General features: G+C 33.8%; 1 protein-coding gene across 4 annotated transcripts in view; it reads right to left on the reverse strand.

Moving 5' to 3' along the window:
• MAPK8 (mitogen-activated protein kinase 8) overlaps positions 1–27174 on the reverse strand; it is a 107991-nt gene that overhangs the window by 18860 nt on the left and 61957 nt on the right. Inside the window, exons 1-5 of one of the 4 annotated variants that reach the window (XM_051981901.1) lie at positions 19345–24092; positions 17429–17597; positions 13625–13754; positions 7099–7157; positions 6873–7011 (exon numbers count right to left, since the gene is read on the reverse strand). In XM_051981901.1, the coding sequence (XP_051837861.1) occupies positions 6873–7011; positions 7099–7157; positions 13625–13754; positions 17429–17550 (450 nt within the window). In that variant the 5' untranslated portion in view covers positions 17551–17597; positions 19345–24092. Of the gene's footprint in view, positions 1–6872; positions 7012–7098; positions 7158–13624; positions 13755–17428; positions 17598–19344; positions 24093–27174 lie in introns of those variants that run through there. The other 3 variants (XM_051981902.1, XM_051981905.1, XM_051981903.1) reach the window with 3 other exon arrangements.

The raw sequence follows: 27174 nt of genomic DNA on the forward strand, positions 1-27174 counted from the left end.
ATGCACATCATGAATATATATATATGTATGTATATGTATATGTATATATATATATAGTTTATAATTCATTCTAAGATGCAGTGAAGTACAGACTTAATAGCTGTTTAATAAGGTAAGAGTGAAGCTCTGTGATGCTAGGTTTATAGGTAACCTATTAAGTGAAAAAGGAGGGTATATTAAGGGATTTATACTTGAAAATATAGATAAATCTTTGCATTTAGTAAATAATATATAAATTTCAGTATTTCAAGTCAAAGTAAAAACACTATTATAAACCTGTTAGTTTATCTGTAAGGTAAAACTGATTGTATGCTCAATAATAAATATTATAAGATGGGTAATGTTGAAATGCCTAGAAATGAACAAAGACTGGAAAGTAAAAAATCTATATGATATAATTTAAATAACTGAGTATCTTACCTGAAAATAAATGAAACAATGTCAAAGGATAGAAACAAAAACAATATTTTCCTTATAGTTAAGGAAAAGATGAGTTAATTTCCACATGGAAATTTACATACAGAAAAAGAGGAAAGCATGATAAATTTAATCAACTCAAATGACTTAATTAGCCCCCTCTATTGCTCATGACAACGAACCTACAATACCAGGCACTGGAAAGTGTCATTCAATTTGGTCTACCCATTCAAAAATAGATTTTTTAAAAAAAGTATAAAGAATGACCCAATGACTGAAATAAGATATAAACTATAACCGTTTTATGATGAAAGAATAGGAAAAGGAAATAATTTGACTTTTTTTTTTTGGGGGGGGGGAAGCATATTGAGTGATGTCAAAACACTGTATTTTCTTTTAATGAACTTTTGAAAAGGTTCTTTTGGGAAAGTGAAAGAATGTATGCTAAAAATTGTCTTCTAAATACAGTGTAAACTTGGAAATTTGAAAAACCTAAGTCCTACTCTGAACTTTGCCATTAACTAGCTGTATTTATTTGGGTAAGTCACAAATACTGTATTTCCCAGTTTTATCATTTTTAAAATGTGGCTATTTATGTAGCGAAATGTGTGACTACATCATTTAAAGAAGAATTTCTTAACAATTACAACTATACTACAATGAAATGTGTTGCTTTTGGAGACAGTGGGGTTTCCTTAATTGAGAAATGGAGGAATACATCAAGCAATAGCTGGATAACCACTTCTCTGGGATACTATCAAAAGGATTCTAGTTTCGATATGGATAAACAAGGCAGCTTCAAATGTCTCTTCCTCTGAGATAGGATCTTCTCTATCTTTAAAATTGTATGCTTTTGACACCAATATAAACTACAGATTGTTGAAGCTAGCAAGCTACAATATTACATAATTAAGTACTGCAAATATATGTGTATATAGGCATGTACACATGCACATATGCATAAAGATACATACATACACATATACCTATGTATGGATGCATAGCATTGTACTATGCCATTATACATTTCCAGGAACTGATCTATTTTGTTTCCTGATTCAACAACATAATCCAATTATTTTTTGTCTCCCCTCTTGCAATTTTTGTTTAATTGTGATGAACATCACAAAACCAATATACATATTTATCAGGCATGATCTTTTGTTAATAGAAAAAAAATAACAGAACCATAAAATATGAAGTTCCCTCAAAGAATGATAAGTAAAATTCTTCCAGCAATATCAATCACAAAAGTTCTGATATATATAAAAATAGAAAATTTAAAAAGCATGTCAGAAATCAATCTTAGGGAAAAAAAAAACAGGTCTCTTACATGAAATTAGTTTGCTGACATTGTATGACAGCACCATATATCTGTCAAAATGCTGCATACATTGATTTTATGTTATGTTGAATACACTCTCATTATTTATGGGTGTGTATATATGGCTATAAATTACTCCTAGTTATAAAAAAAAACCCAGAGATGCACAAACACAAACATCAGGTAAGATATTTTCTACAGCAGAAGCTCATGTATGTCTAAATGCCACGCTAGGTAAGGTGCGAGGCTTGGGACCTCGGAGTTGGAAGAAGAGCTAGAATCCAGCCTCAGAGACTAACAGTTGTGTGACCCTGGGCAAGCCCCGTCCCCTGTCTGCCTCAGTCCTGAGTGTCATGACAGCACCTTGCACAGACTGACATCCTGTATATAAAATACTGACAACAGCTGCTCTCAAGACTATCTGGTCTTTGCTAGAGAACACTGTACACTGGAACACCAGACCAGAGGACAGCAGGTCAAAGCTCCTCCATGACATGTGTGCGTGACATCCACCTGTAGATCCAGCCTATCACTGACCACCCATGACAACATGTCACACTGCAAGGCCTCAGGAGAGGCAGCGAGGCCTGGGGATCACAGGCCAATCGCAGAGCCAGGCCTCTGCACTTAAGACTTCATGGCTCTTCTCTACACAGCACTCTTGTACTTCTGGTCACTCCTGCCTGGATCACTGAAACAGAATTTTAATTGATCCTTCTGCTTCAACTCACTCCCCATCTGAATTTTCTCTCCAGGCGGCTGCCAAAACGATTTTCTTACGCATGTCCATGTCACCTCACCTGCTCAGTAAATCCCAATGGCTCCCTATCACTTCCAATTTGGAAGAAGCTAAGTTCCAATTTAGACATTTTAAAAATTCTTCTTAACTTGACTCCTCTTTATAATTAGAAAGTCTTCTTATACTCTGTCTTCATCCATTCTACAATACAGCTGGCTTATAGCCCTTTTTTTCCACGAGGTTCTCTCTCCCATCTCCATTGTCTCCCATGCCTGGGATGCTCTGCCCTCTCTCACCTCCACCTTTTGGTTTCCTTTAAAACTCACCCAAATCCTACCTTCTCTAGTAACTACTTCTAGCTCCCCAAGATGTCTGTGCTTTTCTCTGGCAGATTATTTTCTATTCATTCTATATTTTTCGCATACTTTGTTATTTACATAATTTTTTCCTCCATTAAAATGTGAATTTGAGTGCAGACACCTTTTGGCCTTTCTTTCTATCTTCAGCACTTAGCACAACCTCAGACACACCAGATGAGTGCTTAATAAATGCTTGCTGACTGACAATCTGGGTTAATTTCCCATGTGACTGGTGGAATTTCTCAACATTTAGAAACTTCAGACAACTAAGATAACCTTCATGGTTAGGAAGTGCTTTCCTGGGAGTTCTAGAGTTCCTACAAATTACCCTTATCCTTTCTGAAACAAGTATTCCACAGATTCTGAAAATTTAATGTTCTAGAATAGGTGTGGGAAATGTCCAGCCCGTGTAATCATTTGATCTGTTCCTGCCAAGACAATGGCAGGTGACAACTTCCCACAGATTGAGTGCTTGAAGCAGATAAATTTGTCATACCCACAAACATTGTTATAAATATCCAAATGGCCCTTGGCAGGAAAAAGGTTACCCACCCCTATTGTACAACAATACACTGAAACCAGCAAGATCTAACTTGCTCAACTGATCAACTTCTTTCCATTTCATGCATGCTCAAAAGAGACATCACCTATATGAGTGACACCCACAGTTTAAGAAGTTCCTTCTTTAAACTACTAGCTGATATTTTCTTTAGTACTCATCTAAGTGTGAAAACATGAAAAATGGCTGCTTTGGTCTGAAAAACCTTTATTGACAGCTGAAATTAGAGAAAGACTCTCTGAAAAGATTCTCTGACATTTCTCTCCTAGTGTTTCTCAGGGAGCATACACAGTTTAAAAAAAAATGATAATAGGATCAAAGACAATGGAAAGCAGCCTATAATACTCAAACTAGAATGGCATAAGTGGGAAGAGATCATCTTAAGGATTTTTTAAATTTTCTAGATGAAGAAATATATATATATATATATATATATATATATATATATATATATATATATATTCTGTTTTATTTTCAGTAGGCTAGTTTCTTAGTTGTACATTTAACATGTACAAAAAAGCTTTGATATCTAACATTGTAGGAGGACGATTTCTGTTCAGGAATTAAACTTACTCCACTAATGTCCTTATATGATTCTTCAACATGTTGTGTAAATTACCTTTATTCAAAAGGCTATATGAACAAATGATAAATTTTGACAATTCATAGGACTGTACATTCAGAGCTGGAAGGAACTTCAGCTACTCTCATTTTACTGAGAGCCAAGGAAGTTTGCCAGAATGGGATCTGATTAGAGATCCTCTCACTCTAGAGCCAGTGTTCTTTCCTATATACTTTGTTTTCTACTTGACTCTCAAGTATACTGCCTTTTGCCTGTTAGAATTCTTACAAGGTGCTAAATCAGTGGAATTGAGGAGACAATGGTTAAATCTAACTTAGCATTGATTTAATCCTACAACAAATAATGGTTTCCTAGTGATGTAATGATTGGAGTATACTCGGTGTGCAGCACATAAGCAAGAAGCTCTCAGGGCCAAAGAGCACTCTGGGAGATTGAGAAGCCAGGATTCAGTTGGGCAGAATGAAGGAAGACAGAGAAGAGGTGGCAGGTGGTCCTGTGGAGAACACTGAAACCAAGATCTGGAAGGCCTACAGAAAGCTAGCCGAGCTCCAAGTGAAGAAAAGAGAAAATAAAGGATTTGGACTTTAACAGCTGGCTGCATTTGAGGTGATTATTACTCTGAACTGAACCTAAGGCTATCTCCAGAAGCCCTGAAGAAATCTGCTCCCAGAAATTTTTGGAGAAGGAAACATTACATCTGCCAAGACAAATTAATAAAGTTTGGAAGGACACTCCATTAAAAGTTTGGCAGACAGACAATAATTATTTTGACCAAAGTAATTCATAAAATCAGTCATTAAAGAGTGAAGGGATTATGCACAGCAGTGCAATCAGAACTCTTTTTGAAGTATTCAAGTAATAGAATACTATAATTCATATAGCTTACATAGGAATGCATATTGTGAAACACAGAATATACTAGGTTTTAAAATATTTTTAATTAATTGTTATTCTCTGGTATACCTTTAATTTAACGTGGCTTCAAATTTTTTAAGAAGGATTTTGCTCATAAATGAAATTTATGAGTTCTAGCTAAAAGGTAATCAGTAAATTTAACCATTGTCTTTATGTGAATTATGCAATATTTTACATATCACAATCTCTTTTGGACTGAATTAGTAAAATAATAGAAACTTTTTTTGGAAAGGGGAAGGGAATTCACAGGGGAACCAGAAACTGACAAGGACATGGGCTATATGCCTATGATTTCTCTAGGTGGGAGAGTAAAGGTAAAAACTTTCTAAGAAAGCAAAATTAAAATTAGGGGCATGGAGAAAATGTATTTAGTTAAGGAGAAGTGATTTACAAGAATGATCCTCTCAAATGATACATCTATAAGGAGCAGCCCAAAGAGCTCAAGTACCTCTTCTAAAAAACCTTTCTACATCATTCCAACTCACAAAGATTTCTTCCTTTTCTCTCACAGCACTTAAAACAAAACCAAAAAAACTATACTTGTCATTTGGTAATAAATTATGTGATATTATCTATATTATTTTCTTGTGCTATTATTTAACTACTGCATTAGAAATTACTTTCTCATTTATTTAATGTTTTGCATCCCCAACCAAGTTAAGTTCCTTAAGGTCAGAGGTCTTACAAGGGTAGAACTTGATAAAGGTCTGTCAATCTTCTCCATTTTGCCTTTAATACTATGTCTTAATATACAGTAGATGCACAATAATTTTTATTTAAAGCTTCAAATAACTGCTCATTTGGTAGCACTGTATTCTAATTGCAAACAAAGTACCTAGAGGGAAATAAATAACTTGGATGCTATGCTTGCAAATGAGCAAATTATAAAAACCAAAACTTTTTTGGAATAATCAGGCTGATGACAAAAATATAAATGTGCAGTTAGTTGTGAGCATTTCACAACAGAAGGCCAGAGCCCAATCTAAATCAGTCAGTAAAATAAAGAAACTAAATTAGAAACACTGGGAGATCCAGAGGCCACTTCAGTTATTATTTTTATCATGGTTTCAGTTTCTTACATTTCAAAATTAAATTTTATCCTTAGTAAAGTTAACAATCAATGAAGTTAATATCTACATATGGCCAAACTACTACAATTCAAAACAAAATTTGCTAATTACATTTGTAAAAACAAGTATTTTATTCACAGGTAATAAAAAGGTACACATGAGTAAATAATATTTATGAAAAATAAAGATTTACCTTAGTGGGATTTCCTAGGTATTTTACTGCTCAAGTCTATACACTGACAAGGAACAAAAACAATTCTACTTTGCCCAAGGTCACACAAGAAGCAACGAGGCCAAAAATGGATTCTACTCTCCTACTGAGCTTATAAAGGATTGTACATTTCTCTTGTTATAATTTAGAAAAATGTAAAAGCACAACATTATCAAAGTTACAAATGTGGAATACCAAAGGACACCAGCAGGGATGTCAATAAAGTATTAGACCACATTTATCAGATATACTTTTGCCTCAGACAAGTTATTAACAAAGAAACAAAACAAAACAAAAGTTGAAAAGAACTGCTCAATCATATAATTTTGGTTATTTGACACAAAGTGACTCAAAACTAAACATTTTTTCTGGCCAACAAAACTTATGATCTTACTGAGTAAAACCTATTTTTTAAAAAGTTTGTATAAATTGAAAAAATTTTTTTTTCTAAAGTCTGAGTTGACATTCAAATGATTTACTATGGAAGCATAAAATCATCAAGTGTTAAAAATTATGTGTACATGGAAAATAAGGCATTACCACAAATCAGTTTCTATATTCTTCTAATTTAATATATAAAGTTTTTTAAAATGGATCACTTTGCTTCACAGAATTAATCAATGTATTTCCTTCTAGCCCCTTTAAAAACTAGAAAGATAGAGATATTAATAACACAAGTGAATATTTCTACTTACTCGATGTATAATTCCAGCAGAATGAAGGTGCTTGATTCCACACAGCATCTGATAGAGAAGGTAGGACATTCGTTCATGGTCTAGCTCCATTTGAATCACTTGGCAAAGATTTGCATCCATGAGCTCCATGACTATGTAACTTCAGAGAAGGAAAAAAAGTAGTCATCAAAAAGTGCACTAAATAAATAGTATAATAAAGCAAAACTTTGGAGATAATTATACTTACACATCCTGAAATTCTTCTAGGGATTTCTGTGGTGTGAACACATTCAAGAGGCCAATTATCTGTGATAGAAGCAAAGAATTTGGAAAAAGTTATAAAATGGTTTTGTGAAGCTGAATAACTCTGAATGGGTTAAAAAGAATTAAGATCTATTATGCAGTACCATAACCTGGTAAGCATTCATTTGTTTACTTTGATTGATTTCATATATGATCACTTCATCAGCTGGTGATTTATTCAATAGAAATGAAACTTCTCATTCAATCAAGAAAATTCCCACCCCACCTCATCCCACTGTAGACACAGAATTTGTTTCATTAAAAGCAATGTTGTACATTATTTTATTTTAAAAGCTTATCAACCAATGGGGGGAAAAGAAAGAAAAAGAAAAAAAAGAAAATTCTATAAAAAATTCTACTTAAAATTGTAAACCTGAGCCTTGATAATGACTTCTTTATAATGACTTCAGGAAAAGGATTTGCAATAGTATTAGAAGCAACAGTAGCAACTAGCATTAATAGTACTTTAAGATTTACAAAGCTTTTTACAAAAATCTCAGTTTAATTTTATAACAACTCTGGCATTAGGAGCTATAATTACCTCCATTTTATAAAAGGAAGGGAAGCTGAAGGAGGCTAAGTGACATGCCCAGGCTAGCATTGCTAATAAGTGTCTGAGTACGGATTTGAACTCAGGTCTTTGATTTTGGGTCCAGCTCTATTCATGGCATCACCTGCCCCCTAGGGAGCATGTCAGGAGTGAGATTAGTTCACAGCTCCATATGGAGACCGAAAGACTCCTGGACATGGAGCCTTGGCCATCGTAACAATCCAGTGATATCATCGGTCCTCTTCAAAAATGAAGGACAAAACAACAATTATCTGATTACCAAAGCAGAAGTTCCTTCTATCCATTAAAGATGGCACCTTCTCTGTACACTGAGGTTTTGTACTGAACCCTGGAGTGACTTCCTGGGAGGGGAGAGACACAGGTGAGGTGGGTACAGGTTCACACTGGAAGGCAGGACAATACTCTGTCCACAATGCCATGAGGACTATTGGAGGCTGATTTAATCAATTATGAATATGAATACTTCAAGTGTGACTGGAAGAGTAAGAGAACACTAAGTTCTGACACTAAGTAACTAGAAAAATTATAATCCTCCTTGTTTGCTCCCATGTGAGAGAAGGCCTCTTTCAATTTCAAATACAATGGAACTCTGATAAGTGATCCAGTTTCTTATACATTATCACCATCTTCAACTTCAAATGGAAGCTATAGCAAAGACAGACTATTGAGCACTTTGTGCAAAAGGACTTCTTGACCCTTTCTTAACTGAACATCCATAGTGAGCTTCAAACTTGGTAGAACATAGAATTCACATGCAAAAATTTCAATAGTGTGAGAGCAAAAGAAGCTAAAGGCAAGACAAATGGGAGCTTCTACCTCCAAGCGAAGGCTGGAAAATGTTCCTTTGCTGACTACTGGAAAGGTAAAAGATATTTAGAAAGACTATAAACCATTCAAGCAACAATCGCATGTATCTTAGCAAAGAGCGCCACAGGAAGAACAGCGAGAAAGGCTGAAGAAAGAGGGATGCTGCTCATTCATCTTCACAAAATGTTTAAGACCAAATGATACTTGAAATACTAACACCTGGGAGGATTTGTCATTTCCTAGGCTTGGTTCAAAGAGAATTTCAAATGATCGAATGCACAGTAGCCTTTTTATGACTGGGAGACCTTAAGAACAAATGACTGCACTGTAACAAACAAATATAAAGAATTCAGAAAAATATAGGAAGACGCTGAGTGAAGTAAGCAGGACCAGGAAAACAATAGACAAAGAGCTCTGAGGATCCCACCTGGCCTCAAGGAAGAGATGAGAAAAGAGAAACCACCTTTTCGTTGAGAAGTAGGGGGCATTACAAACACAGAATACTACATATGTTGCCAGATATGGCCATGGTGCCACCTGGTTTTAATTATGACATTTTTCTGAATAGACAAACAGGATGGTATATCTTGAAATAATTTTAATGTAAAAACAAAAGGCATCAATAAAACAATTTAGAAAAAAATTAATAAAATGCTAAGGGATATATTTTCAGTTCTGTCAAAAAAAAGATACAGAATATTCTGGCATATTTCTAGAAAAATTTTCAGGAGCCAGATGACAATATTCACAGAATATTCATCATAGGATAATGTACATGACTTCTTTTTAGAGATCACTAAAAGTATGAAATTTCTTATTAACTTTATAAACTTTAAGTTAATTTAAAATAAATGAAACTTTAATTGATTAAAATTAATTTAAATTAACTTTAAGAAACTGAAGTTGTGAAATAGCCAATTATTGACAAGGATAGAAGTGCTCCCTGTTCCTTATACTAAAAGATGTAAACAAAGCTAGTCTATTTATACATTCAATAGGGCAAAGGTTTACAGATATGTACCCTTACCAAGAAATTGTTTATTTGGAATCTGGAAATCTTGTGTGAACTGCCTCTATGCACTTGTTTACCTTGTATCTACCTGTTTCTTTCCCTCTTTGATTTTACTAGCTGGAGCACTGAATTAACCCCATTCTTCTTTTCTTGTGCTTTTAACTTGTTTTTCATGTTTGTCTTGCATCAATGCTTTCATCATTCCCATCATCCTAAAATTAATCAATTAACAAGCATTTATTAAGCCAGACACAATGCTAAGTACACTAAGGATAACAAGATAAAGATGAAATAGTACCTATCATCACATTCACAGGGAAGACAATTTGTACATTCAGATGACTATATAAAAACACAAGGTAGTTTTGTGTAAGTAGGCCCTAGTAATGAAGCATGAAGAGGAGAAAGTAATCCATTATGGCTGAACTATAAGTTGTATGAAGGAGTAATAACTTGAAAGGCAGGAAGAAGTCAAGTTATAAAGAACTTTAAATTCCAAATAGGAATTTACATTTTATTCTAGAAGTGATAAGGAACTTCTAAAGTTTAGTGGGGAAGAGAGAGAATTCCAAGAGAATCACATGTTTAGCCCTAACTTTAGAAAATTTTTTTGCTTTGGAAGCTATGTGGAGAATTGGCAAAGAACTCATTTGAAGTTATTGTTTGAGTCCAGGAGAGAGATTGTAGCTGTGTAAGTGGAAAGAAGGGAAGAGGAAAGGAAGGGTTTAGAAAAATATTGTAAGGAGAACAAAAAATAATCATAGCTAGCATCTCTATTATCCTTTAATATTTGCAAAGTGCCTTACATGGCCTTACAAAGTGCCATACATGAACTAAGATGACTACTGAGTAAAAGGAAATATCCTCTAGCCAAGATTCTGCAATGTAATTCTTCCATTAAAAGATCTAAAAAGTATTCTAGATGGAGTCTTGGTCAGGATTTCAAGAGCCACAATTTGATAAGGGAGTTTAGAGGCAGCATTTCAACGTACAAACACTAAAAAAGGACCAAGGCCACGTACCAGGGCAAGAAGAGGTCCAAGATTGTAAGTGGGGACTCCAATCTCATGAAGGTTTTCAGGAACAAGTGCTCTGTCATTCACTAAACAGTTCCAGGTCTCAAATCCAGGGAAGACTTAAGAAGAGGATCTATTCCTCAGGGAAGCTTGTAAAGATAAGGAAGGGCTACAACTGTTCTGAGTTAGTTGTAAAGATAAGGAAGGACTACAACTGTCCTGAGTTAAAAGCAAATTCAAAAGAAGCAGCTTGTGGTTCAGCCTCCAGGAACAAAGTGGATCCTCGGTTTCAGCTTTCAGCCCTGTTTTTAAGACCTCCAGGAGAAAAAACCAGGGTAGGAATCTCAGAGCAAAGTGAATCAGTGGAGCTTTCTAGCTAACTGATATGAAAACGACTGTAATCTCAAATAGGGGAATCTAACAGTTTTATGCACTGAAGAAAGAAAACTTGGAAGAGTGCAGACCAGAAAGGCAAAGATTATATTCTACCCTTTATCAGAACACTCTTGGGAGACTGAAAGCTTGCAGATCTGCAGCTTGAGTTGTTCATGAAATCACTAAATAGCACAATATTTTATACCTCCAAGAAAGTAGCAGGCAGAACCCAAGAGAACAAAGCTCAACCCAGATATTTTCCCCAGAAGTTTATAGAGCAAAGGTTTGAAATCAGAATGCTGTAAATTCTGGGCTAGCTCCCTGGAGACCTTAGGATCAGGCAGAGTCAGGATCAGCAAAAGTCCTTGTTGGTCTTTAGGGGGAAAAGTGAAGGAGGTGGACAAAATTGCCACAAGCTCTCCACCAAGCTCCCTTCTCCTGGTCCTCCTGAAAAGTGAGTCTGGCTTGTCTCACTCCACCCTCTAATCCCCCCTAGGATTATCTGTATACACCAAAAGATCAATCCAGCATGGAATAGTGAGAAGAGCCATTTTCCCAAACATATGCTAATAGTCATTGTCCAATGGGTAATTAGCCTTAAGTGCTCCGTAGTTTGATTCAAGTGCACCTATTCAGAGTTTCAGCCCTTTACAGAAAGCAGACTGGATGACTGAACTAACAAAAAAGAATCCCAAAGTTAACAAGAGAGAGCAGTCAAGAGATAAATCCAGAAGAAAATGATTCTAAAATATCTACAATTATGTCTTAAAGTAAAACATAACTTGGGCACAATTCCTGGAAGAGATAAAGCAAGTAAAGAGTTTGAAATGATTTTTTTTAAAAAATGAGAGTGCCATGGGAAAATGGGAAAAGAAATGAGCTATGAAAGATTTAGAAAGAGAATTCAACAGGCTAGAACAAAAGGTACAATATTTTATGTGTGTGTTGGGGGGAACTATCTGAAAATAAGAATGTATAAAATAGAAGATATTAAGTCCATAAAACAGTAATATTAAAACAAAGTTAAGAAACTGGAAAAAGGAAAAATAGAGAAAAAAAACACCCTACGGTTTCTCACAGGAAAAACAAATAATTTAGAAAACAGATAAGAGAAAATTTAAGACGCTTTGAACTACCTGAATGCTATAGCCAAAATAAAACCTAGACATCATATTTCAAGAAAGAAAACTTAAAAAGAAAACTTCTGTGAAGAATCTGAAGTCAAAGCAAAACTGAAAAGAATTTAATGATCATCTCTTAAAAGAGGCCAAATTAAAACTATCAGGAACATAATAGCCACAAAATAAAAAGCTAGATTTTTGCTGATTGGATTTAATTTTTTAAACTACTAACTTGATCTATTAAAAAAACCTAAAACATCTGGCTGTAATTAATATTTTTAGTATTATATATTACAAAAAATTAAAGACAGAGATAAGAAATGTATACATTTAATAAGTGAGAGGATAAACAGACGAAATAAAAAGAAATTGAAACAAGCACACTTTTAGGCTAAATGTGTCCTAACATTTGTTCTCTGTGCCAGTAAGTCCAGGTAAAATCTTCTCATTTATATTATTATTTTTTAAAGTATCTACATATATCTTCTCTTCCTAAAATTTTAGAGCTCCTTGAGGGCAGGGATTTGCTTTTTATCTTTGAATTTCCTTCGGTATCCAACGTAGGGCTTTGGCACATAGCAAGAATGCTCAAGAAATATTTGCTGAATCGAACAATAACCAAAAAAAAAAAACAAAACAAAAAAAAAAAAAACAAATAAAAATTAAAAAAAAAAATCTGATTCCAATACTATTTTACAGAATGATATAGAGAAAAGAAGGCAGAATTTGCAGTCAAAAGATCTGGGTTCAAATATGAGGTAGGAGTTATTAGTTAACTTCCTCATTATAAAAATCAAATCTCTCTCCTTACTCCAATCATTTTGCAATCAAAACCTGATTAATTTTCATAAAACATTACTTTCATTATGTTATTAGATTGCTCAAAATCATTCAGGGTCTCCTCACTCTCTAAAAGATGAGATCCCAAATCCTGTAGCTTATATTCAAGGCTCTCCACAATCATACTCCTGTATACTTACCTTCCCCATTATTCTCTTACATGAACTCATTGCTTTAACCAAACTGATATATGTATTATATGACAGAGATAGTACATCAATCTACTTAATTCCTGCCCTACATTACTTAGAATATGCCTTTTCATAAAATGCCAATAATTCGGAAAGTTTTTACTAAGAAACAGAGAAGGGATAATCAGATTAGAATGGATGATGAGAAGTAAGGGCAAGAACAACTTTTTATTTTTTGGGAGGGAGGGATTCTTCAGCACTTGGCATAGTCCTTAGAACATTTAGGTTTTGTTTTTTTTAATGGTTATTGACTTGAATTGACTTTATTGGAGGGTACAGATAATAGGGAACCTAGAAAAGTTATGGAAGAAGTGGTGACTTTTCATGGTAGATACTCAATGAATATATATATCTATTTAAAATGTAATTTTATTGGAAAGCTGGGTATATAAATGAATTCTCAAAAGTTACTTTGCAAAAGTTAACTGAGGAAGATTAACACTATAAATTATAGATTTAAAAAACAGAAGCAACATCACATATCACGAACTTCATTATGATTTGATCTATATTTAAAAATTGAACCTTCTCACTTACATTTTTGTGATTAACACATTTCATAAGAACAAGCTCTCTATAAGCACGCTTGGCATGAGTCTGATTCTGAAATGGTCGGCTTAGCTTCTTAATTGCAACATTTCTTTCAAGAATGGCATCATAAGCTGCACTGTAATTAAAAATAAAACACAAGCAAATTTTAGGAAAAGCAAACTTACGAGTCTATACACATGAATACATATCAAGTTTTCTAACTAAAGAAACAATTGCAAGTTATAATTTTCCTAGTATGTATTATGTAGATGTGTTCCTCTTCTGCCTGTCAATCCTCCCAAAACAAAAAACTCTTACAGCTGAGCCTTAAACTAAACATCTTCTACCAGTTATTTTTAATCAAAACTCTGCCTGCCAGGTAAATAGAGGAATTTCCCTTGCATTGCTAAGTACAGAGAAGTACTGATATTATTTGGGTGCACCCCACAAGAAATATTCTTTCAGTTTTGGAAATGCTAAAATTTAAGTATAAACAGATTAACTGATTCATCTAAGCTATCTTAGACAAAGATATTAAAGTCTATGCCTCCTGTGACTCTCATAACATATACTGTCTATTTTATTTTACTGAACAGTATAGCTTGGAAGTTAATTTTCAAATATCAAAGTCTAAGATCTTTTCATTAATGAAATTATACATGTGTATTTTAGCAGCAAATTTTTTTTTACTATAAGCTGAGAAGCTTTAAGACCTGGGTTTGAGTTATTGCTTTGTCATTTACTAGCTCTGTAATCTTGAGTAAAACTGACTGCTTTATCCTTCAGTTTTCTTATTTATAAAATGAGGATAATAATTATAATATCTAGCCTATGCTAGACACATATTTTCCATATTGGAAACTATGTGTTTCAGGAATAAAGTACTGGGCCTGAGATACTTATTAACTGTGTGACTCCAGGAAGGTCAGTTGCCTTCTATATGCCTCAGTTTCCTCAACTCCAAAATCGACATAACAATAGTATCTACCTAGAAAGGTTATTGTGAGGATCAAATGAGAAATTTATAAAGTTTTTAGCAAAGTACCTGACATAGCAATAATATACCTATTTCTTTCCTTTCCTCTATTTTCAAAATTCATTTAGTTTGAGATTAAAGTGAAACCTAATACTGAAGTCTCACTTGGTTATGAATTACAAAAAAAAAAAAAAAAAAAACCTGAACTAGATACTGGAAGCCCCCCATGGGAGATGTCTCCTTCTACTTGTAACTTGTGTGGCTTCAAACAAATTACTCATCCTTTCTAAGTATGTTTGCTACTGTGTAAAAATAGGAGGGTTTCTTTCTATTAGCTTTAAATTGGACTTTGGTGCAGTAGAAGATGGATAAGAATCAACTAAAATTAACTTCTCTTTGATTGGAATGGAATGTTCTTTTATTATAGCAGCTTTATCTTATCAAATAAGTTTTGATTCAGTTAATCAATATTATTTTAATAAATTGATTCTGGTACCAGAAATTCAGAGTGAGTAAAGGCAGTCTAATATTAAAAGCTGGTTGTCAACTAAAAGTTGATTAGACAGAAAAAGCCACTATGAAAACTGAAAATACATTTAGGATTATTATTTTTCATTTACTGACTTAAGATCTCTTAACCATCATATAACTTTGCATACTACCATATTAAGAAGTGTTTGTCTGTATAATGCACTTCTTTTTCTGTGTAATGAGTTTAGGGATATACAACAAGACTGACTCTCCTTTGCTCTTTTCAATGACTTACCTATCCTCTTTCCTTCATTTCTCCAGTAAAAAAGGAGTAAGGAGCACAGCTTCTTGCTAAAAATAACCCATCAAGTTATACCCAATCCTATTTCTTCCAATTTCTTCTAGTCTTTACCTCACTAATCCTACCTTCTTAGGCATTTTCAATATCTACACTGGCTTTTAAATGAGCAAATAGAAAGGACAAGTTCACATGGCTATTTCTCCTAGCTAGTATCTTCTTTTTCTCTTTTTTAGTGCCAAATCTCTAGAATGAGTAGTTCTACTGCCTACTTTCTCAACTCCTTGCAATCTGGCTTGAACTAACAATTTCAATGAAATAGCTTTTTCAAGAATCACTATTAACATTGTTATCACTATATCCAATGTGCTTTTAAATGCCCTCGCCCTCATTTACCTTGCTGTGAAAGTATTAAATGCTATGGACTATCTTTTTCTTGATATTTTGGCACCTTTTGGCTTCTATGACACTTATTCTTTTTTTTCCCCTTTGCTAAGGCAATTGGGATTAAGTGACTTGCCTGGGGTCACACAGCTAAGAAGGGTTAAATTCTGAAGCTAAATTTGAACTCAGGTCCTTCTGACTGCAGGGACGGTGAGTCATGCATTAATTTCATGGCTTTCCTTTTCCCTCTTTGTGACAACTACCTCGGTCCCTTAAAAGTCTTCTCACCTTCTCACTCTTCAAATGTATTTCTTAAGTTTCCATCTTGGACTCTTTTCTTTTTGTTCTTCTCTCTAAATAATCTTTTAAAACATCACCTCTATGCAGATAACTTCCCCCAAATTCCAACTGCAATGAGACTGCAAGTTCAATAGGTAAGACTGACCAAGAAACAAATCTTGTTTCTCAAAGGAAGGGGCTTTATTATCATAAAAGCAGACAGAACAAAGCAGCATCAGGGAACCAAATGGTCTGTGGGGCTTACCTGGGATAGATATTTATAAGATAAGGGTGGTCTCCTCTCAAGAGAAGTAACCCTTCAACCATTGGATGAGACTAACAAGCCTCTGCTGGCTCCCCAGTCCTTGAAACATCTAACCTCCTGCAATTAGCTATTCATGCAAGAATTAACAAAGGTCCTGCTGCGGCGTATTCCACAATTAAACACTCCTCAATGTTTTAGAACCAAATTTCCAACTGTCTCGAGAGATACTTTCACTTGGTTGTCCTATCACAACAAAGTGAACAGGTCTAAGACTAAACATAACGTTCCCTATCAAATATTCACCTTTATATATATTAATAGGACTAGCCTACTAAGTCACTCAAGCACATAGTATCTGATATTTTCTTCTTCCTCATACGACATAATCAATCAACTACCATATCACAGTTCCAAAACATAGAACCTCACATCCTTCCGATCTTCTACACTCCCCCACAACAATTCTAATTTGGGCTGCCATTTCTCCAGAACTCTATTAAAGGAGTTTAAACTTTCCTTCTCTCCCAAAAAACCCATTCATTTTAGATCTACTTGTCACTTCACACTTGTACAACTAAGACTAGTCAAACAATTCTGATATTTTATTTGGCTTACAATGGGTATTAATTGTTGCATCCATAAGTAAAAAGGCTAACTCCTAAATATATATATTTATATACATACAGTTGAATTTGAATTCATGGTGCTAAACTGATGATTAGGGAGAATTTTTATTTAAAAAGCTATGTTAATTTAAGTATAAATAGAATTCAAGAATTTGCTCATTGTTCTTTCTGCAATATTCATCTGGTTAAGTGTAACTTAGACCAAATGGGTCTAAGAATATTATCATTCTTCATGTTTAAAGATGGAATTGCTGAAGCCATAAATCACCTTGAATTCCTTGGAGGAAAAACATTTGCAAAAAGTGGTAATTATAACGATCTCCTGTTAATGGTAATTTTTCATTCATAACAACAAAAAAAATCACAGCATATGATCCATTCCTAGACAGTAATAGCTTACCCTTTTGCAGCTTTGGAGTATTCTCCTGAGGAAATTTAAAATTTACCAAGATATGAGGAAATACAGATGTGGTGATATTGATCTTTAGTTATTTTTAAAAGCAAAACTTACCACACTATTCCCTGGGCCCCTGAGCCTATAGGTTTTAAATTCTGATACCGTTTCAGTACAGTAAATGTCGAATCTCCAATCTCTACACTATAGAAATTACTGTCACGCTTGCTCCTGCTCATGATGGCAATAATTAATTTGATGGCTTCATCCAAAATTCACTCAGAAGCTGTAAAAACAGAATAAAATACAGCATTTACAAAGTAGTAACTAACCTTGTTAAGTTGAGTAATATTAAAATCAACAAGGAAACATTTAATCAATTATAGTAAGAATCTATATAAAAATATAAAGAGACTTTCAATAAAAATTCTAATAAAGTAAAGGATTATATACATATATTTAACATTATTTTCCCTTTCCCTTTTTTCTCAACTTTATTTAGTAGATCAATGATTTTTCTACTAGGTTAAACACATTTATCAAAGTAATTAAATTCTTTACTCTGGAACTTATTAATGCATCCCCCTATATTTAACGTTTAAACTCAACATTAAAAAATATAAATGAAATTAAGCTAAATACTAAAAAGTCATATTCTGAAGTTGAAGAATCTGTGATTTGGTTGGTGAAAGGTATTCTGTTCAATGATAAGTATCTCAATTCCATAACTTGAGAGATGATTCTTTACATTGACAACCAAAACAATTCATCACCTAGTAGGCCAACCTAATAATTAGTCGCTGAATTTAGCTAGGTTGCTCTTCAAGTGACAGATACACACTATTGCTAGGTTACTATTAAAAGCCTTTCTACGGTTCTGCACACATATATTGTATCCAGGATATACTGTAACCTATTTAACATGTAAAGGACTGCTTGCCATCTGGGGGAGGAGGTAAAGGGAGGGAGGGGAAAAATCGGAACAGAAGTGAGTGCAAGGGATAATGCTGTAAAAAATTGCCCTAACATGGGTTCTGTCAATAAAAAGTTATTTTAAAAAAAATTAAAAAAAAAAAAAAGCCTTTCTAGAATGGTAGACCTCATGAGGAATTCAAGAAGAGATGCAGTGATTTTATAGTTTACCTGCAACAATTAAAATTAGCTTAATTTTTTGAAAAGAATTTAGTGCTTACTACTTCCAAAAAAGTATGCTAGGGACTTGAAACACAAAGAAAAGTAAAACTGCCTGTTTTCAAAATTTTTACATTCTACTGTTAGAAAATAATGATACATACTAAGTAAAAATGAATTATATGTAAATTATCCAAAAAATTTCAAGAGATTTGAGAAAGCAAGTCTAGATATTCAGGAAAAGAATTTAGAACTAACCAAAGAGTTACTAAAAGATGGATACACGTTGATTTAGCTATATTATTACTGGGTATGTACTCCAATGAGATCACAGAAAGAAGGAGATTCATATGTACAAAAATATTTTTACCACCTGTTTTTTTTCCAATAGACCCAACTGGAAATTAAGGGAGTATGAAGTTATTGGAGAATGGCTAAACAAATTATGGTATATAAATTTAATGGACTGTAACTGTGCCATAAAAAATACTAAAATGGATACTCTTTCAGAAGAAACTGGAAAGACCTCTGATTTGATATTTACTAGTAAAGTGAGAAGAATCAAAAAAAAAATTTACATAACATGACATTATAACAAAAACTTTCAAATACTTAAGAATTATGCTTAATATTAGAAGAATCACACCACCTACACCCTTCCACAGAAGTGATAAACATAATTACAGAATGAAATATATATGGACATGGACAATTTGGAACTTGTTTTTGCAGGTCTAAGTATATTTTGTGAATTGTTTGTTTTACTGAAGGGGCAGTAGGAAGAAGCAAAAATGCCTATAAAATAATTTTGAAAATAAATTTCTATCGATAATTTTTTCTCACCACAATTTCCCCAAATTATCTCCCCTTTACAAACTCTCTCAGAGAATCATCTCACTTACCAAATAGCACTTTTAAGATGGAAGGAAATAAAACTCAGCAGAACTGATCAATACATTTTCAGAAGTCTGATTACCCTTGTAGACCTCCTACCTCTGCAAAGAAAGAGGTGAAATGGGAATGTCTTCTGATGATTCTTTGGAGCCATGTTTTTTTTTTTTTTTTAATAATTTTACAATACTCACTTTTTACTATTTTTTTTGGGGGGGGGGCTGTTCTGTTTACACTGTTATAGTACATATTGTTTTCTTGGTTTCGTTTACTTCATTCTGTCAGTTCATGTAGTCTTTCCAAGCTACTCTACAGAGAACATAATTTCTTACCATGCAGTTATATTCTACAACATTCATGTTTCACAATCTGTTAAGCCATTTTTCTCAGTTGATGGGCATCTACTTTGTTTCCAATTCTTTTCTGTCACAAAAAAATACTGCCATAAGTTATCAATGTTATCAATGGTGTCCTTGAGATAATAAACCCAGTACTGGCTCTGGGTCAAAGGCTATAAACATCCACTTCCTTTCCAAAATGATTTTACTGATTCACAGCTCCATAAACAATGCATTACTTAATGTGTGCTTAATTTTCCCAAACCTTCAAATATTGGCGATTCTCATCTTTGGCAGGCTTGCCCATTTATGGGGTGTGACGTGTGAGGTTTCACCTTTAGGGTATATTTTTTTAAATTTATATCTCTGATATTAATGATTGGAGTATTCTTTGATATAATTTCATATAACAATATTTTTTTGAAAACTGTTCATTTATTTTGAACACTTATTTATTGGTAATAGACACACACACATCTATTAATTATCTATATTATGCTGGTTACCAAAGTTTTCAGAGCAATTTCATTTAAAAAGTGGTTTAAAAAAATATTCATTACATTCCTTCTTATCCTATTACACTTATTGCCTCTAGTAGACTATCCCATCTCCATTTTCCTAGTTCTCTTCAATCTCTTTTTATCTAGTGTGCTTCCCAACTGCCCATCCACAAAAAAGCCCCTTATTTGACTCTTTTATCTCTGTAATCATCCCTTATCTTCTACCTTCTGTGGTTAAACTCCTTGAGAAGGTTATCTAAAATAAATGCAGCTTCTACTTTTCTCATTTTCTACAATATGAATTGCAAAGTCATCATTCAATCAAAACCAAATTTTGCCAAGGATCTCTTAATTGCTAAATACAATAAGCTCTCCTCAAATTTCATTCTTCTTGTCCTTGCTATAGTCTTAAACATCATCTTTTCTAACTTTCTGAGACAGGATTTTCTTTTATTTCTTCTCCTATTATCTTACCATCCTTTTTAGTCTGCTGGATTTTTATCCAAATCAGGCCCACTAACCATACCTGCCCTGCAGGGCTCTGCCCTATCTTCTCTGCTCCTTTTATATTACTTCACTTGGCAAGATCTCATCAGCTCCTATGGATTTAATTATCATCTTTAAGCTAACAATTCTCAAAACCACCTATCTTGCACTCTGCAGTCTTCTAATCTCACATCTCCAACTGGATGCTTTGTAGATCTTTTAAACTCAATGTCTAAAATAGAACCCATTATCTTTTCCCCAAATATCCTATATACCTTTCAAACTACTCTATTACTGTTCAGGATATTACCATCCTTCCAGTCCCCCAGGTTCTATCTTGAATTCTCACTCTAATTCCTCATAACCATAATAACCCCATAAAATAATAATTTGTTGTCGTGGCCCACTGACTTTACCTTAGGAATAATTCTTGTGTATACTCCCTTTTCTCCTCTTTAACTATCACCACTTGGACTACTGAAATAACCTGCTATTGGATCTGCGTTCTACAAGTCTCTCCTGGCTTCAATTCATCACCCATTCCACTACTAAAATGATTTTCCTAAAGCACAGGTCTGATCATGTCACTTCGCTTACTCAAACTCCACTGGCTCCCTATCACTTTCAGTATCAAATACAAAATGCTCTTTTTGGTATTTAAAACCCTTCATAACCTAACCCCCTCCTATTTTTCTAGTTTTCTTAGACCTTACTCCTTGAAATAATTCTTTAATTTAGTGACACTGGCCAACTGGCTGTTCCATCAACATGACACTGAATCTACTCAGAACTGTCTGGACAGATACATGGAATGCTCTCCCATTTCAACTGTGTCTCCTGACTTCCTTGGCTTCCTTCAAGTTCCATTTTTACAGGAAGTCTTTTCTAATCTCTCTTAATCCAAGTACTTTCCCTCCTTTAATAATTTTTTCCTTTTTTCCATATTTAGCTTGTTTGTATATGGTTCTGTGGAATAGTGACTAATCCCTGCAATGATCTAAGTCCTTAAACCTTACTGGTTGCAGTATTCTGGTGGTGCACTTGTTCATAAAATCTTCCTAAGTTTTCCTGCAACTATTCATTTGGTCATTTAATCCAGTCACCAAAAATGTAAGTATTTACTATACTGCCAAGCACTTTGCTTCGTTCTGTAGATTCAGAGAAAGACAAAAATAGTTCCTGCTCCAAAGGAGTTCACATTCTACTGGAAGAGACTACAGAGTGAAAATAGTCTAATTTCGTATACCATTTGCTGTGTACATGAAACAAAGCCATTGCCCAAATGATAGACAGCAATTTATTTTCCAATTCTTTTGTTACATAAAGTTTTTTTTTTTGGTAAATACTCTTTTCCCCTCTTACTTTGTCTTTTTGGGGTACAAGCCTACGAATGGTATAGCAGGATCAAAGAGATCTGGATAAAGCTCCAAATTACTTTCCAAGATCCAACCCTTTACAACTAAACCAAGAGTATATTCAGGTGCCATTCTTGCCATAGTGCATTTAACAATTGTCATTTTCCCTCTGTGAACTCTCTGCCAGGCTGAAGGATGAAAGGTGGTATCTCAAAGTAGCTTGAATTTGCATTTTCCTAATTATTAGTAATTTTGAACACTTTTTTTCATATTGTTGTTAATATACTAGAATTGCCACAGTGACTGAATAATGCCTATTTCTCAGAGCTGTGATGAGGACAAAATGAGATATTTGTAAAATGCTTTACAAACATGAAAGCATGACATACTAAGGAAACATTTTATCATCATACCACTATCATCATCTTATTTATTTTTGTACTGGTGCTTCCCACATCTTCAGGGGGTATTTCTCACAATTTTTATTTGGATCCCTATTTGTTAACAGGGATAATTTGTTAATAGATATTTGTTAATAATTATAACAATATAATATTTCCTGTTATCATGGTACAGCTAGTCTTTCCCGTTAGTTTTTATTTATTTATTTATTTTCCCATTTGACTATTACTTTTTTTTTTAATAACTTTTTATTGATAGAACACATGCCAGGGTGATTTTTTTACAGCATTATCCCTTGCATTCACTTCTGTTCCGATTTTTTCCCTCCTCCCTCCACCCCCTCCCCCAGATGGCAAGCAGTCCTTTACACGTTGAATAGGTTACAGTATATCCTAGATACAATATCTGTGTGCAGAACCAAAGTTTTCTTGTTGCACAGGGAGAATTGAATTCAGAAGGTATAAATAACCTGGGAAGAAAAACAAAAATGCAAGCAGTTTATATTCATCTCCCAGTGTTCTTTCTTTGGGTGTAGCTGCTTCTTTCCATCTTTGATCAATTAAAGCTTTCTTTATCGAAGAGATCCACTTCCATCAGAATACATCCTCAAATAGTATTGTTGTTGAAGTATATAATGATCTCCTGGTTCTGCTCGTTTCACTTAGCATCAGTTCATGTAAGTCTCGCCAATCCTCTCTGTATTCATCCTGCCGGTCATTCCTTACAGAACAATAATATTCCATAACCTTCACATACCACAATTTACTCAACCATTCTCCAATTGATGGACATCCTTTCATTTTCCAGCTTCTAGCCACTACAAAGAGACCTGCCACAAACATTTTGGCACATACAGGTCCCTTTCCTTTCTTTAGTATCTCTTTGGGGTATAAGCCCAGTAGAAACACTGCTGGATCAAAGGGTATGCACAGTTTGATAACTTTTTGAGCATAGTTCCAAATTGCTCTCCAGAATGGCTGGATGTGTTCACAATTCCACCAACAATGTATCAGTGTCCCTGTTTTCCCACATCCCCTCCAACATTCCACATTATCTTTCCCTGTCACTCTAGCCAATCTGACAGGTGTGTAGTGGTATCTCAGAATTGTCTTAATTTGCACTTCTCTGATTAATAATGATCTGGAGCATATTTTCATATGTCTATAAATAGTTTCAATTTCTTCGTCTGAGAATTGTCTGTTCATATCCTTTGACCATTTATCAATTGGAGAATGGTTTGATTTCTTATAGATTAGAGTCAATTCTCTATATATTTTGGAAATGAGGCCTTTACCAGAACCTTTGATTGTAAAAATGTTTTCCCAGTTTATTGTTTCCCTTCTAATCTTGTCTGCATTTGTTTTGTTTGTACAAAAACTTTTCAATTTGATATAATCAAAATTTTCTATTTTGTGGTCAATAGTGATCTCTAGTTCTTCTTTGGTCATAAATTCCTCTCTTCCACAGGTCTGCGAGGTAAACTATCCTATGTTCTTCCAATTTATTTATAATCTCATTCTTTATCAAGGTCATGAACCCATTTTGACCTTATCTTGGTGTATGGTGTTAAGTGTGGGTCAATGCCTAGTTTCTGCCATACTGATTTCCAATTTTCCCAGCAATTTTTGTCAAATAATGCATTCTTATCCCAGAAACTGGTGTCTTTGGGTTTGTCAAACACTATATTATTAAAGTTATTGGCTGTTTTGTCCTTTGAACCTAACCTATTCCATTGATCAACTAGTCTATTTCTTAGCCAATACCAGATGGTTTTAGTAACTGCTGCTTTATAATATAATTTTAGATCTGGTACAGCTAGGCCACCTTCATTTGATTTTTTTTTTCATTAATTCCACTGAAATTCTTGACCTTTTGTTTTTCCATATGAACTTTGTTGTTATTTTTTCTAGTTCATCAAAGTAGTTTTTTGGGAGTCTGATTGGTATAGCGCTAAATAAATAGATTAATTTAGGTAGTATTGTCATCATTATATTTGCTCGCCCAATCCAAGAGAATTTAATATTTTTCCAGTTGGTTAGATCATGTTAGTTTTTATTGTCTACATTGGTTTTTTTTGGCTCTGCTTACTTTTGGCTCTGCGTCAGTTCGTATGGATTTTTTCATGTTTCTCTATACTCATCATCTTTTAAAGATTCATAACGCATTATAGAATGATATAAATCACTGAACTAAGCTTAGTTTTTGTCAAGACTGCTTTCCAGTTTTCCCAAGAGTTTTTTTTATCACATAGGAAATATTTTCCCAAAGTAATTAATGTTTTCTGAATTTTTAGACATTGGGTTGGTTTATCTTGTTTCTGATTTTTCCTTGTCTAGTCTGTTTCACTGATTTATCTTTCTATTTCTAAATCAACATCAGATAGCTTTAATAAATATTGCATATAATAATTTGAAGTCTAGAAGTGCTACTTGTCCCTATATCTTTTCATTATTTCCTTTAATATTCTAGATCTTTAATATTTCTAAATCAATGTTATTATTTCATCAAGTTCTATAACAATTTTCCTAATAACTGATTAGTATGGTAACAGAATTGTACAACACTTTGACAAGATTGTCATTTTTATTATATTAGCATAAGTCAGCCATAAGCACAGAATATGCCTTTATAAATATATGTGTATTTTATATGTTTTGGTAGAATGAGCCCCATATAGTTTATGCATTTTGGTTTTAATTGAAATAGGATTTCCCTTTCTATTATTGCCTCCTAGATTTTTAAAAGGTTGTGCTTGTGATTTCTATTTTTTTTTACATTTGTTTATAATATCTCTATGCCCTAATATATGGTCAATTTTTGTAAAAGTTCTATCTGGTGCTGAAAAATACACATATTCTTTAGCAATCCCATTTAGAAGAGTCCATAGATCTTTTAACTCTTGTTTCTTTTGTTTGATTAATCCAAAATTGAGGGACACTGAGAGCTCTTTGCAATATTTTATTACTACCTGTCTTCTTGTTACTCAGTCAACTTTTAATTTTGCGAATTTTGTTGCCAAGGCATTTGGAGCATATACTTTAATTATGGACACTGATCTGTTGCTTACTGTTTTTTTTCTGCATAATGTAATTTTGTTCTTTTATCTCTTAATACTGTGATTTTGCTGTTGTTGTTGCTTTTACTTCATCAAAAAACATGACTACAATTCCTGCTTTTAGGCTTTAGTACTTGACTAAGGCATAGTAACACTGATTCCCCTCCTCCCACCCCAGTTATATTCTATGTTTTTCTTTTTAAGGGAAAATTTCTTTTAACTAAAAGACTGTGGGATTTTATGTTCTTGTTCAATCTGCCATTTTCTCTTTTTTATTGGACTATTAAATTCAGGAACATTCAAAATTATGAGTTAAAATTCCTTCATTTGTCTATATTTTTGAAAATTACCTCTCTTTTTCTGCTTGACAGTATTTGATCCCTTCAGTTATTTTTAGCTTAATCTTCTTTAAGGTATTCCTGTTCCTACCAGATCCCGTCCTCAACTTCAACTGCCTCCTTCCTATTTTTTCCTAGTTTTGGAGTCTTATTCAACTTATTAACTCCTTTTTCTTTCTTCCCTTTATCTAGATATCTAATTCATTCTATTTTTTCCCCCTCCTTCAAGATTACTTACCAGTAAAATTCCCTTCTTCTCTTCTAATATGTTTGGTTAGTTTTAAATTTTTATTTTCTGTTAACCTTTTTCTACAGAGAAATGATTTCTTTGGCTCATTCTTTATCTTTCTATTTTAGGATTTTATTCTTTAATTTATAGCCACTATATTTACTCATTCCTTCTTTAGTTTCTGTATTTCTCAAACTTCTAAAGGTATCTATTTCGACTTCCCTCTTCTAGTGTTTGTTTCTGTCTTAATTCACTGTTCCTCCCCATTTTCTTTTTTGTATGATTACTGTTGTGCCTTAATTTTAGAAATAACAATTTCTTGGGTGAAGATTCAATTAAAAATATTTGTTAACCAGCTACTAAGTATCCTAAACTGTGCTAAATGCTGGGGATACAAATAAAAAGAGTCCCCTATCCACAAAGAGCTTTTTCTAACCTAATGGAAGTAGATAATACAAAAAAGGAAGCCAAAAAGGGGAAGAGAGAAGAATGCTGTGGAGTCTAAGCAGAATTACTAATGGAAAATGGAGATAATAAGCCCTCTATAAAGGAAGACTTTGAGGAGTTTAATGCTTCCGCTCTCCAATCAAAGAGGAGAGGCAAGTGAGGGTGAGTTAAGAAAGTGTTGGTATCAAAATTTTATGGTGATGAGATTTCAGATGATGAATTTATACTTCAGGGGGATACATGTTGTCCCCTAGAGAACAAGTTGAACAAAACTATTCATGGAAAACGAAGTAGAAAGAATAGAGAGGACAGAAATATTGTCCCCTGGAAGGAATTTTCCCATCCCTGACTGTGCAGTTCATTATTGTCCTTTGCCCACTTTATGATAAATTCCCTCCATTTGCTATGAAATTTCCTCTCTGAGTGCTTTTGGGGGCTCCAGTGCACCCAGGAACTCTGAGTAACATTCTTTTGAGCAGGATTAGAAGTATCAAATCTAAGCACTAAAATCTTTCAGAACATATCTACTTCATCTTCATTTCTCAACTATTTCTTTTCTTCACTGGGAATGTTCTTTAGTAGGATTCTCTCCCACTTTTAAAACAAGGTTTCTCACATTTTGCTCTTTTAAAATCTCCTCAACCATTCTCCTGTAGGTTCTCTCCTTACTGAGAGACCCAAGGGGTTATTT

This window comes from Antechinus flavipes, chromosome 2, assembly GCF_016432865.1.
Source record: "Antechinus flavipes isolate AdamAnt ecotype Samford, QLD, Australia chromosome 2, AdamAnt_v2, whole genome shotgun sequence".
Lineage (NCBI taxonomy): Eukaryota > Metazoa > Chordata > Mammalia > Dasyuromorphia > Dasyuridae > Antechinus > Antechinus flavipes.